The sequence below is a fragment of the Chlorella variabilis genome (genome assembly GCF_000147415.1).
Source record: "Chlorella variabilis unplaced genomic scaffold CHLNCscaffold_2, whole genome shotgun sequence".
In the NCBI taxonomy this organism is placed as follows: Eukaryota; Viridiplantae; Chlorophyta; class Trebouxiophyceae; order Chlorellales; family Chlorellaceae; genus Chlorella; species Chlorella variabilis.
Genome location: NW_005435086.1, coordinates 108,413 through 122,574, shown reverse-complemented (window position 1 = coordinate 122,574; position 14,162 = coordinate 108,413). Strand labels below are relative to the sequence as shown.

The 14,162-nt window shown below is 67.4% G+C and overlaps 6 protein-coding genes across 6 annotated transcripts; 3 read left to right on the top strand and 3 right to left on the bottom strand.

Annotated features, from left to right (window-relative positions):
* Positions 1-1,134: 1,134 nt before the first annotated feature.
* On the bottom strand, positions 1,135-2,443 carry CHLNCDRAFT_14696 (hypothetical protein; the record flags this gene model as incomplete). Its single annotated transcript, XM_005851006.1, has 5 exons — positions 1,135-1,177; positions 1,498-1,613; positions 2,006-2,077; positions 2,220-2,255; positions 2,372-2,443. Coding segments are annotated over 5 exons (339 nt in total), but the record flags the coding sequence as incomplete, so codon positions are not given.
* A 1,110-nt stretch (positions 2,444-3,553) lies between these two features.
* On the top strand, positions 3,554-6,834 carry CHLNCDRAFT_56646 (hypothetical protein; the record flags this gene model as incomplete). The annotated part of the gene is made up of 8 exons (XM_005851301.1): positions 3,554-3,835; positions 3,953-4,571; positions 4,812-4,999; positions 5,136-5,292; positions 5,469-5,647; positions 5,903-6,042; positions 6,248-6,369; positions 6,563-6,834. 8 exons carry the CDS (start codon positions 3,554-3,556, stop codon positions 6,661-6,663), a joined length of 1,788 nt encoding a protein of 595 aa, XP_005851363.1. The 3' UTR covers positions 6,664-6,834.
* An 827-nt stretch (positions 6,835-7,661) lies between these two features.
* On the top strand, positions 7,662-8,832 carry CHLNCDRAFT_137564 (hypothetical protein; the record flags this gene model as incomplete). The annotated part of the gene is made up of 4 exons (XM_005851300.1): positions 7,662-7,812; positions 7,977-8,235; positions 8,376-8,529; positions 8,725-8,832. 4 exons carry the CDS (start codon positions 7,662-7,664, stop codon positions 8,830-8,832), a joined length of 672 nt encoding a protein of 223 aa, XP_005851362.1.
* Positions 8,833-8,996: 164 nt separating this feature from the next.
* On the bottom strand, positions 8,997-9,665 carry CHLNCDRAFT_137563 (hypothetical protein; the record flags this gene model as incomplete). The annotated part of the gene is made up of 2 exons (XM_005851005.1): positions 8,997-9,193; positions 9,287-9,665. 2 exons carry the CDS (start codon positions 9,663-9,665, stop codon positions 8,997-8,999), a joined length of 576 nt encoding a protein of 191 aa, XP_005851067.1.
* A 410-nt stretch (positions 9,666-10,075) lies between these two features.
* CHLNCDRAFT_137562 (hypothetical protein) lies at positions 10,076-11,754 on the top strand (the record flags this gene model as incomplete). The annotated part of the gene is made up of 5 exons (XM_005851299.1): positions 10,076-10,503; positions 10,655-10,732; positions 10,936-11,161; positions 11,326-11,443; positions 11,633-11,754. 5 exons carry the CDS (start codon positions 10,076-10,078, stop codon positions 11,752-11,754), a joined length of 972 nt encoding a protein of 323 aa, XP_005851361.1.
* Positions 11,755-12,367: 613 nt separating this feature from the next.
* On the bottom strand, positions 12,368-13,718 carry CHLNCDRAFT_137561 (hypothetical protein; the record flags this gene model as incomplete). The annotated part of the gene is made up of 4 exons (XM_005851004.1): positions 12,368-12,633; positions 12,790-13,033; positions 13,241-13,532; positions 13,714-13,718. 4 exons carry the CDS (start codon positions 13,716-13,718, stop codon positions 12,368-12,370), a joined length of 807 nt encoding a protein of 268 aa, XP_005851066.1.
* Positions 13,719-14,162: the final 444 nt, after the last annotated feature.

The window sequence follows — 14,162 nt, the reverse complement described above, 5'->3', positions numbered from 1 at the left end:
ATGCGGCGCGCGGGGTGGGACCGATGGAGAGGTGGAGGGCGGGCGGCAGCAGCCCGCAGAGCAGGGCGGGCTGCCCCCGGCGGGCGCCCCCACAGCCAGCCCGCAGCCGGGAGCGGAGAGGCGACCCCCAGCAGGCGGAGAGGCGCACACGCAGCAGGCTGACCCCCACCCTCACGCCCACCACCACCCCTACCCCCACACCCACACCAGCAGCAGCCTGTGTTCGCCGCCGGGCTGCCCCCTGGGCACAAAAAAAACCTTAACCCTACAACACACACACACACGCACACACACACCTGGTGGTTGATGCCGGAGCCGAAGATGGCCTGCGACGTGTCCTGCGAGAACTCGGTGAAGGCGGGCAGCTTCTCGGCCTTGATGAAGGCCTCCAGGGCCTCGCCCACAGCCTTGCCCTCTGCAGGGGAGACGAGGCGGGCGCCAGGGGTCAGCAGGGGGCCAGCGGGGCCGGCGAGGCGAGCGGGGCGGCAGCGGGGCGAAGGTGGAGGGGGGTGGAGGCTTGGCGCTGCCCGCGCCCGCGCTGCCACGCAGGCGGTGAGCTGTGTCACCACATCGTGCCATCCAGCCGCAGACTCCATCCACACACGCAGCAGCTGCCGCCGACAGCTCTGCGCCGCGGGCACGCACCAAAGGCGGCGTGGCCGGCGCCCACCACCGGCTCGAATCCAAAGTCGTCGTAGGTGCGGCCCAGCGCGTAGCCGGGGGCCGCGGTCAGGCCCAGCTTGGCGGCCACGTCGGCGGAGGTGGTCTTGAGGAAGGTGGCATCATCGGACTTCTGGGCGGCTGCGGGGAGACATCAGCGAAGGGGGCGGCGGGCAGGGGCGAGGGGATGAGCAGGGCGGGTGGTGGAGGAGTAGGTGCGTGGCCCGGCTCCCTTGCCATACAAGTGCCCGCTGCCGTGGCCCAGCCACAGAGACCCGGCCCGCCCCAAAGCCCACGCACACAAAACGCGCGCACAGGAACACGCGGCGCCGCCGCCTTCCAACGCGCCCCCCACGCACCGGCCTCGAAGGCGGCCGCGTCGTCGCCGTCCAGCTTGTCGAAGAAGCCCAGCACAAAGACCTTGTTGTCCTTCTGCGCTGTCTCCAGGGCCTCCACGGTGGCGACCTCGGTGGTGGCGGGGCCCGTCTTCTTCTTGACCCACCGGATGATGTCGTCGCTGCGGGGAGGAAAGCGCGGAGGGGCAGGCGCAGGGCGCAGGCAAAGGGGGTCAGGCCGGCGCTGGGCGCGAGGAGGAGGGGTGGCGAGGGGAAGGGCGGGGCGGGGCAGGGTAGGGCAGGGGCCAGGCGGGAGGCGCATGAGAGGCATGCTGGGCTGCGCCGGGCGCCCGCATTGCACGCTTGTGCCCGCTCTGCCTGGCGCCTGCTCCCTGAGCCGCCTCCACGGCCTCCCTCCAGCTAGCCTCCCTCCCACTAGCCTCCCCCCAGCTGGCCTCCCTCCCACTAGCCTCCCTCCAGCCGGCCTCCCCGCCCAGCTCACGCGGTGCGGCCTCCAGAGTAATCCATGGCCTCCTTGCCGTCCACAAACCACTTGAGGGTGGGGTAGCCCTGCACCTCGTGCTTGCCCGCCACAGTCTTCTCCTCGGTAGCATCCAGCTGCGGGAAGGAAAGGAGGCGGGGACGGGGATGTGAGGGGTGTGGAGAGGGGGCGCTTGGGTGCCAGCGGTGCGCCCCGTGGGCTGTATGTGGCCGCAGGCGGGGTATGTGCCTGGTACCGTGGCTGCGGGAGGAAACACGACTCTCTGCTGCTCGCAGAGGTGTGTGTGCAAGGGGTGTTTGCATGCGGAGCGAGCCCCTGGCTGCGCAGGCCGCTGCCGTCTGCCTGGGGACGTTCGATGCCGCCGCGGCCAGCTGGCGGCGGCGGCAGCGGCGACGACGTGTGCAAGCGGCGGGCGCGGGCCGCCCGCTGCGCAGGCCAGGCGGCCCGCGCCTGCAGGCCCTTCCCAGTCAGCACCTGGGCCGGCCGCAGCCCCAGCAAAGCTGCACACCTTGGCAAGGATGACTTCAGAAGAGTACTCCTTGAGGGCGGTGGCGGCCTTGGCGTACTCGGGCTTCAGGGCCTGCAGCACCCAGGACGGCGGCACCCGGTTCCCAAAGCTTCAGCCAGTGCTGCTGGAGGCGGGAGGAGGGGCCAGGGATCGCGAGCTGGGCGGCCCGTGCCGCGGAGCGCCAAGCCGCGCCTTGGCATGCGGGAGGCCTCACCTTGCAGTGTCCACACCACGGGGCATAGAACTCCACCTGCAGGGGACAGGGAGGGGTCGATCCGGGCTGGCGATCCCCCCTGCCAGGCGAAACCGCGGCAAAGGTGTGCAAAGGCGTGTGACCCATCGCAAACGAGTGCAAAGAGGGCTCACAAGTGCAAACTTGGCGCTGCCGAGCTTCTCCTCGAAGTTCTTGTCGGTGAGCACCACCACGTCCGATTCATCGACATCATCCTCCGCCCTGGCGGCGACGCAGGCGCCCAGTAGCAGGGCAGCGAAGAGTAGGGTGCGCACCATGATGGAAGGATGGCCGATTGGGGGTGGGGGCGCGGGTTGGGCCCGTTTTCCTGCGAAGTGCGTGGTCCCTGTACGGCAGGATGTAGTGCTGGTTCCCACCAGCGAGGCTTAGAAGGCCCGAAACTTGACAACAATTAACACAAACGCATGCCTGCACCCACAGAGCCAGGCAGCCCTGCCCCACCAGCGGCCACATGTATGAAGCTACAGCATGGGACTCCCCTAAAGCTGGTCCCATGACCCTGCAGGGCTGTTTCACTTGGGATCTGAACTTACACAAAATTAGGGGCAAATTCCACGACGCCCGGTGCATCTGCCCCTTGCCAATTGTGCCCGCCGCCACTCCCGCCAGCCGCACTTCTGCCAGAGAACCACCCCTCCTCTGCCGAAGATCACAAGGCTGCCAGTCAATTGGCTACACAGCCGTGTGTGCTGATTGGCAAGCTGCATCACATGAATTCTCGGAAGTAGTGGCAGCTCTTCCTGAGTGCCGGCAGGGTCGAGGGCCGGCCACGACGGGCGACACACGTGCATCGGCTCTCCCACCACCTCTGCCTACTGGCTAGAGTAACATCAGTCTGCCTTCCGTGTTGCGACAAAAAGCTGGCTGGCCATCGTCGTGTGCTGCCAAAGGGCTGGCGGTGCTGCTGGCGGAGGGCGCAGTGGCTGCCCCAGGTTGCAGAGGGCGGAGGCGGCGGCGGCGGCCCCTGAAATGTTCAATACTAACGTTGCCTTTGCTGCCTGCCGAATTCCATGTCTATTTGCGGATGGAATAACACTCGGCCTCAGCAGGGCGGGTTTCATTCATGTGCCCTGTCCCCAGCACGGCTCCATTTCCGTTGGCCTCTGCCCACACCCTGGCTGTTTCTAACTCTCTACCCCGCCACCCTCCCGACACCACGGCTAGCCCCCCGTCACTCCAATTGCGCGTCCACCTCTCGAGCGCCACACGGGGGTTTCAGTCTAGACTTGATCAGCGCCCGCGCAGTCCATTCCCCAGCCCAGCCGCTCAGTTTGCCGCCTACTCGTTAGCCCGGCATGGTGGCGCCGGCAGCGGCTGGGGCCAGCAGCTGCAGCGGCCTTCGCGCCTCCACCAACACCCCAAGGCGGGGCTGCCTGCCAGCGGCCCAGTGCTGCCCTCCGGCGCGACTGAGGCGTCAGAGGGTGCAATGCAGCACGTCCAGGGACGCCAAGCCGCCGGCGGCGGCGCCGCCAGTGGCGCAGCGGTCGGGCAGCCGGCTGACTCGGCTCCTGAGCTGGCGCTCCAATGCGCAGCCCGCAGCAGTAGAGACGGCAGCCAAGGCAGCGGCGGCAGCAGAGGTGAGTGGCGAGCAGCCAGCCGGAGCATGCACTGGTTGGCGCGCCTCGCTGGGTCCGTGGCAAGTCGGCCGCCACCCATTCCCAAGTTGCCTTCTCTGTCTGTGCTTCACCTTGCAGATTGCTGAAGATCAGCAGGAGCAGCAGCAGATCGTGGCAGCAGAGCGGCAGCTGCTGGAGCAGGCGGCAGCAGCGGAGCGGCAGCTGGCGGAGCAGGCGTCGTCGCCGCCGGGCGCCGCCGCCGAGCAGCAGCAGCAGCTGGCGGCGCAGCGCCCCGGCGCCTTCAGCCTCTACTCCTGGCTCACCTGGAGCAGCACCCCGGCCGCCACCAGCACCGACAGCGGCGCGGAGGGCGAGGCCGCCGAGTTGGGAGACGGCATGGCGGCGGCGCCGCAGCGGCCGCAGGCAGCTGGCGCCAGCGGCTGGCGCCGCTCTTGGTACAGCCTGTCCCGCAGCTCGGTCAGCTCCTACGACGAGGCGGAGCCAGCGCAGCAGGACATCCCCGTGCGCGTAGACCACCCCGCGCTGCAGCTGCTGCGCACGCGCGCGCTGGCGGGGTCGCGCCCGGGGTCGCGCCGAGACCCCTTCAAGCTCGGCCTCGTCGTGGAGGGCGGCGGCATGCGCGGCTGCGTGTCAGGCGGCGCCCTGCAGGCCCTGTCGGACCTGGGCCTGCGAGACGTGTTTGACGCAGTCTACGGCTCCTCGGCCGGAGCCATCAACTCAACATACTTCATCTCGGGTGCGGCGGCGGTGCGGCCGAGCCGCCGGGTGCCCGTGGGCCGCTGGCTGACTGGCTGGCAGTGGGCAGGCAGGGCTGTCGGCTGTTCTCTCGCCGGCTGCCCAGCCTGCGCTGGGCCCGGCCTGCACACCTGCCTGCTCGCCGTGCCTGCTGCCCTGCTTGTCCCCTGTACTTCCACTTCCGCTGCCGCCGCCGCCCACCTCGTGCGTCGCTCCCGTGCCCTGCACGTGTGCCCTGCAGGCCAGCGCACAGGCGTGCACATATATCATGACCACATCGCCTCACCCGACTTCATCAATCTGAAGCGGCTGTGGAAGGGCGAGAACGCGGCGCCCGTGCTGGACCTGTCGTTCCTCATCGACCACGTCATGCACAGCGTGCACCCGCTGGACTGGGACGCCGTCCTGCGCTCGCCGCTGCCGCTCAAGGTGGGCGGCGGGTGGGCGGGCGGGCGGGGCTGGTGCCTGCGGCGGGACACAGCCGGCGTGGCGCGCCAGCGCTAGCCCTGCCTGCTGCATGACTGTCCCCCTCCCCGCTGCGTGTCTGCCTTGTGTCTGCCCGCAGGTGGTGGCCAGCTCTCTGGACAGCCTGACGCCTGTCGTGCTGGAGCGGTTCTCAGACAAGGACGACCTGGCGGAGAGCCTCAAGGCCTCTGCCACCGTGCCCGAGATCGCGGGCGGGCCGCGCCTGCACCGCGGGCAGCGCCTGGTGGACGCGGCAGGTGTGTGCTGATGTGTGTGTTTTATAAGACAAAGTGGCGTGTGCGCATGCTTGGTGCTGTGCATGTCCGTGTCGGCATGGGCGTGTCTGCGTGGTTTGGCCATCTGTCCAGCCTTGTTGCCTCGGAGCTGCGGCCTGACCCGCCTGCCCTGCCCGCCCCCGCCCCCCTTCCTGCAGTCTTTGAGCCCGTGCCCTTCCGCTCCGCCATCGCCGACGGCTGCACCCACCTGCTGGTGCTGTGCACGCGGCCCAAGCGCGCGCGGCAGAGCCGCGTCAACCTGGCCCTCACCGACGCCATGGAGGTGGCCATCAAGAAGGCGGTGCTGAGCCCGGACTACATGGTGCCAGCCTGGAAGGTGGGGCGGGGCTGGTGGGGTGGGGTGGGGTGGGGTGGAGTGGTGTGGGGTTGGGCTGATCAGTTGCACCGAGGGCTCTGGCGAGGGATGTTGATGGGTGGAAGGAAAGGAGCAGGGCAGGCGGAAAGCGTGGGCCAGGCGTGCGGGCCGGGAGGGCATGCCCGGGCCCAGGCCTGGCGTCCTTGCTGTGGCCGCCGTCCAGCTGTCTGCGCTGACCCACCACCGGCGTGCTGCTTTCTTCTGCCTCGCACGCAGGCCGAGGTGGACTACCTGATGAAAGACGGGCTGAGCCAGGACGACATGCTGCTGCGTGCAGCCAGCGAGGAGGCGGCCCACGAGCTGCCCTACTTTGCCGGCACGCACGTGTACCCTCTCTACCCGGGCGCCGCCGCCAAGTGAGCCGGCGAGCCGGCGTAGCGCTGGCAGCGAGCCCGCTGCGGCCGCTGCCCCTCCTGCTGCGCCTGCGCCTGCTGCGTCTGATGCCAAGCGCCCAGCGCTGGAGCATGCCGCACCTTTCCCCGCCGCGAGGCATGGCTTGCTCCGCGGTGCTGGCTGACCTGGACCTCACCCTGCCCTGCCCCGCCGCCTGCCTGCCTGCAGCTTCAGCCCGCTGTGCATCGACCCTCCCACCCTCAAGGCAGGCGTGGCCGAGGGGCGGCGCGGCGTGCTGGCCGTCTGCCGCGCCGTGCTGGGGGACGCGCTGGACTTCAGCCGCTTTGCAGGTGGGCAGGGGGCAGCAGCTGCCAGCCTGCTGGCGCTGCATGCCGCCTGGTTGCCATGCTGGCGTGTGCTGAGCTGAGCGGGAAGGGCGGGGCAGTCCAAAACAGATTGGCTTGACTCGGGGCCGCACATCAGCCTGCCGCTCACCTCTGTGGCTGTGCCCTGCTCCCTGCCCCGCCGCCGCCGCCGCTGCAGAGCTGGAGAGGAGCAACATCGTGCCGCACCGCAGCTCGCGCAGCAGCAGCGAGCGCCTGTGGCGGCGCTACATGCAGGAGGACTTCAGCCACCACGCCTGATCCCGGCCGCGCCTTTTTGCAGCTGCTGCGCCACAGCAGCACCTTTTCTGCCACTGGATTCCAACACCTGACGGACAAAGCTGCCGCCGCACCACCCGACCCCTCCTCAGCCTTTTTGAATTTGATCTCAGACTACAGCGGTTTTTGCTCTCTTTGGGTTTCCTGGTTGCAGCGGCCGCGTCGCCGCACTTGCCCATTCCCTCCATCTGATCATCCGAGCGCCTCACTATTCTTTCTGCCCTCCTCTGGGCGGTTTCCACCTTGTCTCTCCCACCGACCCACCCATGACCTCACTCACATGCATCCACGCCTTTGAATGCCACCCAAACCTCCAGGCAACCATCCATCTGCCGGCCTGCATTGCTCCTCTGCACACCCTTTCCTGTTGGCCCGACTGCGCCGCGCCTCAGGAGCCGACCCGACACGCTCCGCATTTCCGTTCTGGCACCGCTTCGGTGCGCCTGTGCCATCCGTGAGTGTCTTTTCCACCGCACAGGCTGCCTGCCATTATCTCCTGAGCGTTCCTGCCCACATTCGAGCCGTGTGTGCTCGCCCCATCTCTTGCCAATCTGCCAAATGAACTACCTTACCCTGCCCTGCCCATGTCCCCACGCTGTCCTAACCGTGTCCGTCCTGCCTGTGTCCGTCCCTGTCCCAGTCCTGTCCCGCGAGTCTCCTCTGCACCAAATCTGGTGAATGTCCATTCACATTTGCAAACAATAATGCCCCCTGCCTGCGTATTCGTGCGGGCGGCTGTTGTTCGCCCTTCCCTTGCGTGTGCGTCTTGTGTTCACATCAGCACATTTGCTGCTGGTGTTCTGTGTTAACATCAGCAAATCACCTGACGCTCAGGAGGGGATAGGAACGTGGAGTGGGCATGGGGCAGGACAATTGAGTTGTGGATCGCCGTGCCGCATGCTGCCGCCCGCCACCTCATTCTGACCCAGCCTCACGATCGCCGTCTTGCCGTTCTGCTTTGTAGCTAGACTGCTTTGAAGATGCGGCAGGCTGTGTTGCCCAAGGCCTACTTGCTGCTCTATAACGTCGCCCAGTTCGGGGGCTGGGCCTTCTGCCTCTACCATCTGCTGAATCATGTGGACACCACCCGCAGCCTGGAGGGCACCTATGCCGTGGCTGGTGATGCCGTCCGTGAGTTGATCACCTGCCGGCGCCTGCACCTGCTTCAGCTGTGTTTTCGTGCATGTTGCAATTAGGGATGTAGGGATCGCGATAGCGATTCAAGCGTGGCAGAGCTGCCGCCGCCCGCCGCCCGCCCGGCGGCCCCGCCAACCAGCACCGCCCTCCTGCCGCAGGCCTCTTCCAGCTGGCCTCGGCCCTGGAGATCCTGCACGCCGCGGTGGGGCTGGTGGGCGGCTCGCCGGTGACGGCGCTGATGCAGTGGGCGGGGCGCAGCAACGTGCTGTTTGGGGTGGTGGGCGCGGTGCCGGAGGTGCAGAACACCGCAGCGGTGGGCGCCATGTTGCTGGCCTGGGCCCTCTCGGAGGTCACTCGCTACCCTTGGTATGCCGCCAACCTGGTGGGCGCCTGCCCTCGCTGGCTGACCTGGATCAGGTGCGCAGCAGGGGGGCTGCCGCCGCATGCTGCCCCAGCCGGGGCTGTTGCGTCCCAGCTCCGCTGCTGACGCCGCCATCCAGCATGCGGTCCTGGCCGCCGTTGCTGCCAGCCCGCCACATCGCACCACTGTACCGCAGGTATACCGCCTTCATCCCGCTGTACCCCGTGGGCGTGGTGGGCGAGATGTGGAGCGTGTACCAGGCGTTGCCGTTCATCAAGCAGCGCGGCCTACGCAGCGTGCCGCTGCCCAATGCCGCCAACTTTGCCTTCGACTATCCCACATTCCTGGTGGTGAGCTGCTTCTTTCTGGATGAGCCACAGACACAGGGCTGCAGAAGGCAGCCTGCCGACGAGGGGCAGCTGGCGTGCATGGCAGCGACAGCAAGCTTGATTGCATGGCATGCATGTGCGCTGCTGGGAGGTGGCAACCCCTGTGCTGTAGCCCGCCGCTGCAGCCGACGGCCAATACCCCCCTGTTGCCTGCAGGCGCTGATGTGCGTCTACCCCTTGCTCTGGTTCCAGCTTTACAGCTTCCTGTTCCGCCAGCGGCGCAAGAAGCTGCAGCCGGCAGGATCCGCCAAGAAGCGGAACTGAGCGAGAGAGTGCAGCAGCTGGAAGGGAGACGGGCAGCAAACAAGATGGGCAGGGGGCCGAGCAGGCCACACAAGTGGGTCAGTTTCCAGATTCAGTTCAGCAGTTCGAGTTATTGAAACAACCAAACAAACAAAATTGGAGCATGCGTGAACCGCTGCTGTGCGTCACTGCGAGGATCGCAGCAGGTGGTCGATCAGCCGGTCGGCGTGGTGGGTGCAGTCGTCTCGCAGCAGCTGCAGGCCACGGGCATAGCGCCGCTGGAAGGCGGCAGCTGCAGCGTGCGGGTCGCTCAGCGTGGTGCATCCCACAAGCTGGCACCGCTGCCGCGGCACGCCGCGCAGCTGCCGGCTCCGGGCGATGCCTGCAGGAAGGGGACAAGGCGCACGTGTTTTATGGCCGTGGGCAGCGGATGCCCAGGCGGAAGCCGCACAGTGTCCCTCAAACCCTCCCTCACCTGGCACGCTGCCGCCGGAAAGGAGCAGGGCGGCAGTGATGGGGCTGGTGGGGTCAGCCGGTAAGAAGTCGTAGGCAGCAATCAAAGGAGCGTCAGGCATGGTGCCGGCGGCTTGCTGTGCTGCCTCCAGCACAACGTAGTGGTGCAGCTGCAGCTGCGGCGGGTACAGCGGGCCCAGGGACTCGGCCAGGGCCTCCCAGCCCTCCAGGGGGCATGTGGCTCGGTACACCCGGCCGGTGGCTGGGCCCTGAGTCGCCGGGCCCTGGCCGGTGGCTGCAAGGCGCCGCCGCCGCCGCTGCTGACAAGGCGCTGCCGTGCCGCCATCCCAGCCGTGCCACCATCCCAGCCGGCGCGCAGGCTGGATGTGTGCATTTGGCATCGTTGGAGCGCTGCTCATCATGCCTGGGCGGCCATGGGGCCCAGCAAGCCACTGCTGCAGTGTGGGATGGCAGGCGCGCACAGGAATGGGCCGCCCCAGCCGTTCAAAGCCACCATAATGGCTATCCAGTCAATGTGGGATGACGCATTGGCTACGCGGCCAGCCCGAAAACTCATGGGCCTCGCCTCCGTGGCACACGAGCCAGGAAACTCACCAACCACGACCAGGCAAATAGGCAGGCAGTCTCAAATTTCACGCTGCCTGTCTTCTCAACCGTTTCCCCAGTGTTCGTCCTCTTGTGAGGGCCCTCACCCACGCTTGCGATTGGTCCGCTCTCCTACCACCACCGCAAAGGTTGGGCGCCACCCACAAATTCACGGAAATTCATTATGCCGACCTGCGCATCGTCAATGGCGCTGCAAGGCTGTGCCGTGTGGTGCAGCAGCCGCACCACCCGGCACCACCTGTCTCCCTCTGCTCCAGCACCCGCCCCCAGGCGACCCTCCCGGCTGGCAGTAAACGCCATTGCAGCGCCAAAGGAGGTGGACGCCCTGCCCTCAGTGGGCGCGCTTGAGGCGGAGCTGCAGCGCCGCGTGGCGGCAGCCACTGCTGCTGCCGCCGCTCCCACCACCACCGGCCGCGTCGTGCTGGAGAGCCCAGAAGAGCTGCGCTCCACCTGGGAGCACCGTGCCTGGGTGGGCAGCGCCACGACGCTTATGGCAGCCACGCTGGCCACCGGGCTGAGCGGTGTGGAGGGCGTGGAGGGAGCACTGGAGGCGGGCGCTGCGCTCTTTGCGGCATACGTGCTGGCAGATCTGGGAACCGCTTTCTACCACTGGTAAGCTTTGCTGGTCATTGTGCAGTTGGAATCAATCAGCTAGGAAAGCTGTCCTGCCTGCCTTCCTTCCATGGCCGTGCATACCCGTCGCCGCCTGCCCACCTGCCTGCCTGCCCACCCGTGCGTTGCCCATCCCTCCATCTTTGCGCAGGGGAGTGGACAACTATGGCGATGGCAGCACCCCCGTCTTTGGCGGGCAGATCGCAGCCTTCCAGGGGCACCACCAGCGGTGAGCAGGGCGGCGCAGCTACACGGCGGGGTGGCTTGGGACAGCGATGCATGCCAGTTCCGCCTCGTTTCTGGCCGACACTGGAGGTGCCACCCGCGGCCGTGTGATCAGTATTAGCTGGATGGACGGCAGTCTTCTTTTCGAATGCCGTCAATCCTCTGCCCGCCGCGACGACCGTGCCTTCTGTGTGCCCTGCTGCGCAGCCCCTGGACCATCACCGAGCGCGAGTTCTGCAACAACATGCACAAGCTGTTCCGCCCCGCAGTGCCCTTTGCGGGCGCCCTGCTCCTGGGCGCAGCGGCGGGCGCGCCGGCGTGGTGGGACGTCTGGTCCTCCTCCTTCCTCTTCCTGTGCTGCATGAGCCAGCAGCTGCACGCCTGGAGCCACATGAAGAAGAGCGAGCTGCACCCGGCGGTGGTGGCACTGCAGGTGAGGCCGGCCCGGCCTCTCAGGACGCTGGGGAGGCACTGAGCCGGCAGGAGCATGCAGGGCCGGCGTGGGCTGCGCTGCGCCCACGCTGCCAACGCTGCGGTGCCGCCTGGCCCACCCAGCCTCACCACTGCCGCCTCCCTCCTCTGCGCCCCTGGGAGCAGGACGCCGGGCTGCTCATCTCACGCAAGGCCCACGGCGCGCACCACAAGGCCCCCTTCAACTGCAAGTATGCCATCGTGAGCGGCTGGTGGAACCCGCTGCTGGATGGAGACTCGCCAGGTCAGCGCCGCGCCAGCTCTGGTGGTCGTTGCGTCTGGGGAGCTGGGTACAGCTGACCGGCTGCACGAAGCTGCGGCGGGGCTCCTTGTTTTCAGTGCAACTCAATGGGAGGGCGCTGTGGTGGGTCCTAGTGTCACCTGCTTGGCTGACCTGCTTGAACGTACATGTTCCCTTGGTCCCTTTCTGCAGAGGCCAGCCTGTGGATGAGGCTGGAGCGCATGATTCATGCCAGCACGGGCGTGGAGCCGCGCGGCTGGCACGAGCCCGAGCAGGCGTGGCAGGAGCAGCAGCGGCCAGGCGCGGGTCGGTGATGGCATCCGCGAGCCGCCTCTCCACCCAACCCATCCCAATCCCCTTGTACAAGTACAGCCCTGCCCCTCCAGCCTGGGCAGCAACCAATGCACGGCACTGCACTGCACTGCACTGCGAGTGCGTGTTGTGCCCCCAGGCAGGGTCAGATATCTGCTGACATTCTTTACAGTACCCGAGACTCAGCTGCAGCAGCCAGCCCCAATGAGATGGGCTGGCTGCCTATCGTTGAGCCTCATCCCTTCCTTTCATCTCCATATCATCTTACTGATCTCATCCCATTTTGTTTGGGATCGCCCTTCGGCAAACCCTTTGCATCCGACCGCACTCCCAATTGCTTGTTGCTGAGCCCTCTGGCTGCCCCAGGCAGTGCAATCCCCTTCCCCCCATTTCATCCAGCAAAATTCCTGGTAGCGCACAACCCCCTGGCAGCATTCTGCACCCCGCGCTGCCCTTGCCATTCTTTTGCAAACACTCCCGTGTACCCACACCACCGAATCCACCTTTGCCATGTTGCTTCTGCTGTAACCCTTGCCCAACATGACAGCCAAGAGGCGGTGCAGGGAGGTCTTGCAGACAAAGGGTCTATATGCTCAGGCCGGTTGGGCCATAGGCTCACCGCCGCACCGCGGCGCTGCCGTACACAATCAGCCGCGGCACCACCTCGCGCAGCAGGTCTGCCGGCAGCGCAAAGGTCACGCCGCTGCTGTGGCCGGGGCCTTTGCCGTAGGCGACCACCGGCATGCCCACCAGGCGGCCCGCCGAGTCCACCAGCGCTCCTCCCAGGCTGGCCGCCGATACCTGCGCATCTGTCTGCAGTATGCCGCCGATGGCCTGGTTGTTGGAGGCGGGGATGACGCGGCCCACGGCGGAGATGACGCCTGCATGGCAGCAGTGCCAGGAAGCTGGCCGCCAGGCTGAGTGGGCAGGGCAGGGAAGGGGAGCGCCGATGTGCCCGGCAGCCTTCCCTCTGCGGCAGGCGGCCAAGCAGGAACGGTGCAGGCAGATGCAGGGCAGGCAGCAGGCTGCGACTCCACGCCGCTGGGGCGCGTGCTGCGGCTTGCCTGCCGCCACCAGCAGCTCTGCATCTGGCTGGGTGGCCAGCAGGTAAGCATCCTGCCCCACCCGCAGCCCCGCCGAGGCGCCCAGCGGCGCGGGCCGCAGGCCGCCGTCGGGCGGCGCCACCTGCAGCACTATGAGCTCGTGGGATGGGTCCTTGGCTACGATGTCCGCGGGCAGCCGCTGCCTGCTGCCGTCTGCCGCCGTCACAGTCACAAAGACCTGCGGGCAGGCAGGCAGGCAGGCAGGCGGGCAGGACAGGTGGGAGGGTGGGGCCCAAGGCGAGGGGTGTCAGCTTAGCTGCCAGGTGCCCCCTGGACGGTGCCCTCGCAAACACTGGACGTGCAGCTGTGACCGGCGGCGAACCCACGGGAGCGCAGCGGGGATGCAGCAGTGCAGCGGCGGGTCAGACGGCTCCGCCAGGAGTACCTGCGGGTCTCCTGCGGTGCCCTGCCTGCTGAGCCGCGTGAGCGGCGCATAGGGCACTACCACGTAGCCGTCGCTGCCCCACAACACGCCGCACCCCAGCTGCTGCTCTCCGAGCGCCGCCGTCTTGCCAGACGCGATGGCCGAGATGGCGGCGACGCAGCCTCGGCACGAGGTGGCCACACGCTCGGCGCCGTCTGCAGCGGCGCTCGCCGCCGCGGGCTGGCATGCCGGGCCCGCGGCATTGGCAAGCAGCAGCGCGGCACTGGCCGCCAGCTGGTGCAGCACGCTGCGCCTGCCGGGCGTGTGCCGGCCTGGCAAGCCCGCGGCGGCGGCGGCAGCTGCGGCGGCGGCGGCGCACGAGGGCCTCGCTTGTGCGGCACTTGCAGCAGGGGATGGGCGTGTCGACAGCCGTGATCCCGTGTGCGAGCGTTGTGCCCTCCAGGGTGCAGCCTGCCAGTGTGTGAGAGTTGTACGCCATTGCGTTGCGGCGGCCATAGCGGGCAACGCAATGAATGAGGGGGTGACCTTGGGAGCCTATATTGCGATCGGGAGCTGCATCGGCAGGTGTACTTGAGAGGGTGCACTGCTGGACATAGGGTGAACCAGGCGATAGTCATTCCAGGAGATCCAAGCCATCCTCTCGTCCCTCCCTGCGCGTTTTTGGATTGCACCTGGAGCCTCTACTGGCCTGTTCGCTCCTCCAAACTTGCCCTTGGGGTGCTTGGCGCTCGTGCGCTGGCCTGTGCACTGCTGGGTCCTAATGATCGGCTAAAGTGAAGGCAGGGGTGCTTGCTTCGTAGCGCAAAGGGCGGTGCGCCGCGTTGGAGGGCCAGGGAGCTCGGATGGCGTCCGGGGGAGGGTCGTCGCTGGAGGAATTGCTGCTAGGCGACCTCCAAGTGACGGTGAGGCACTACCGCCCTAC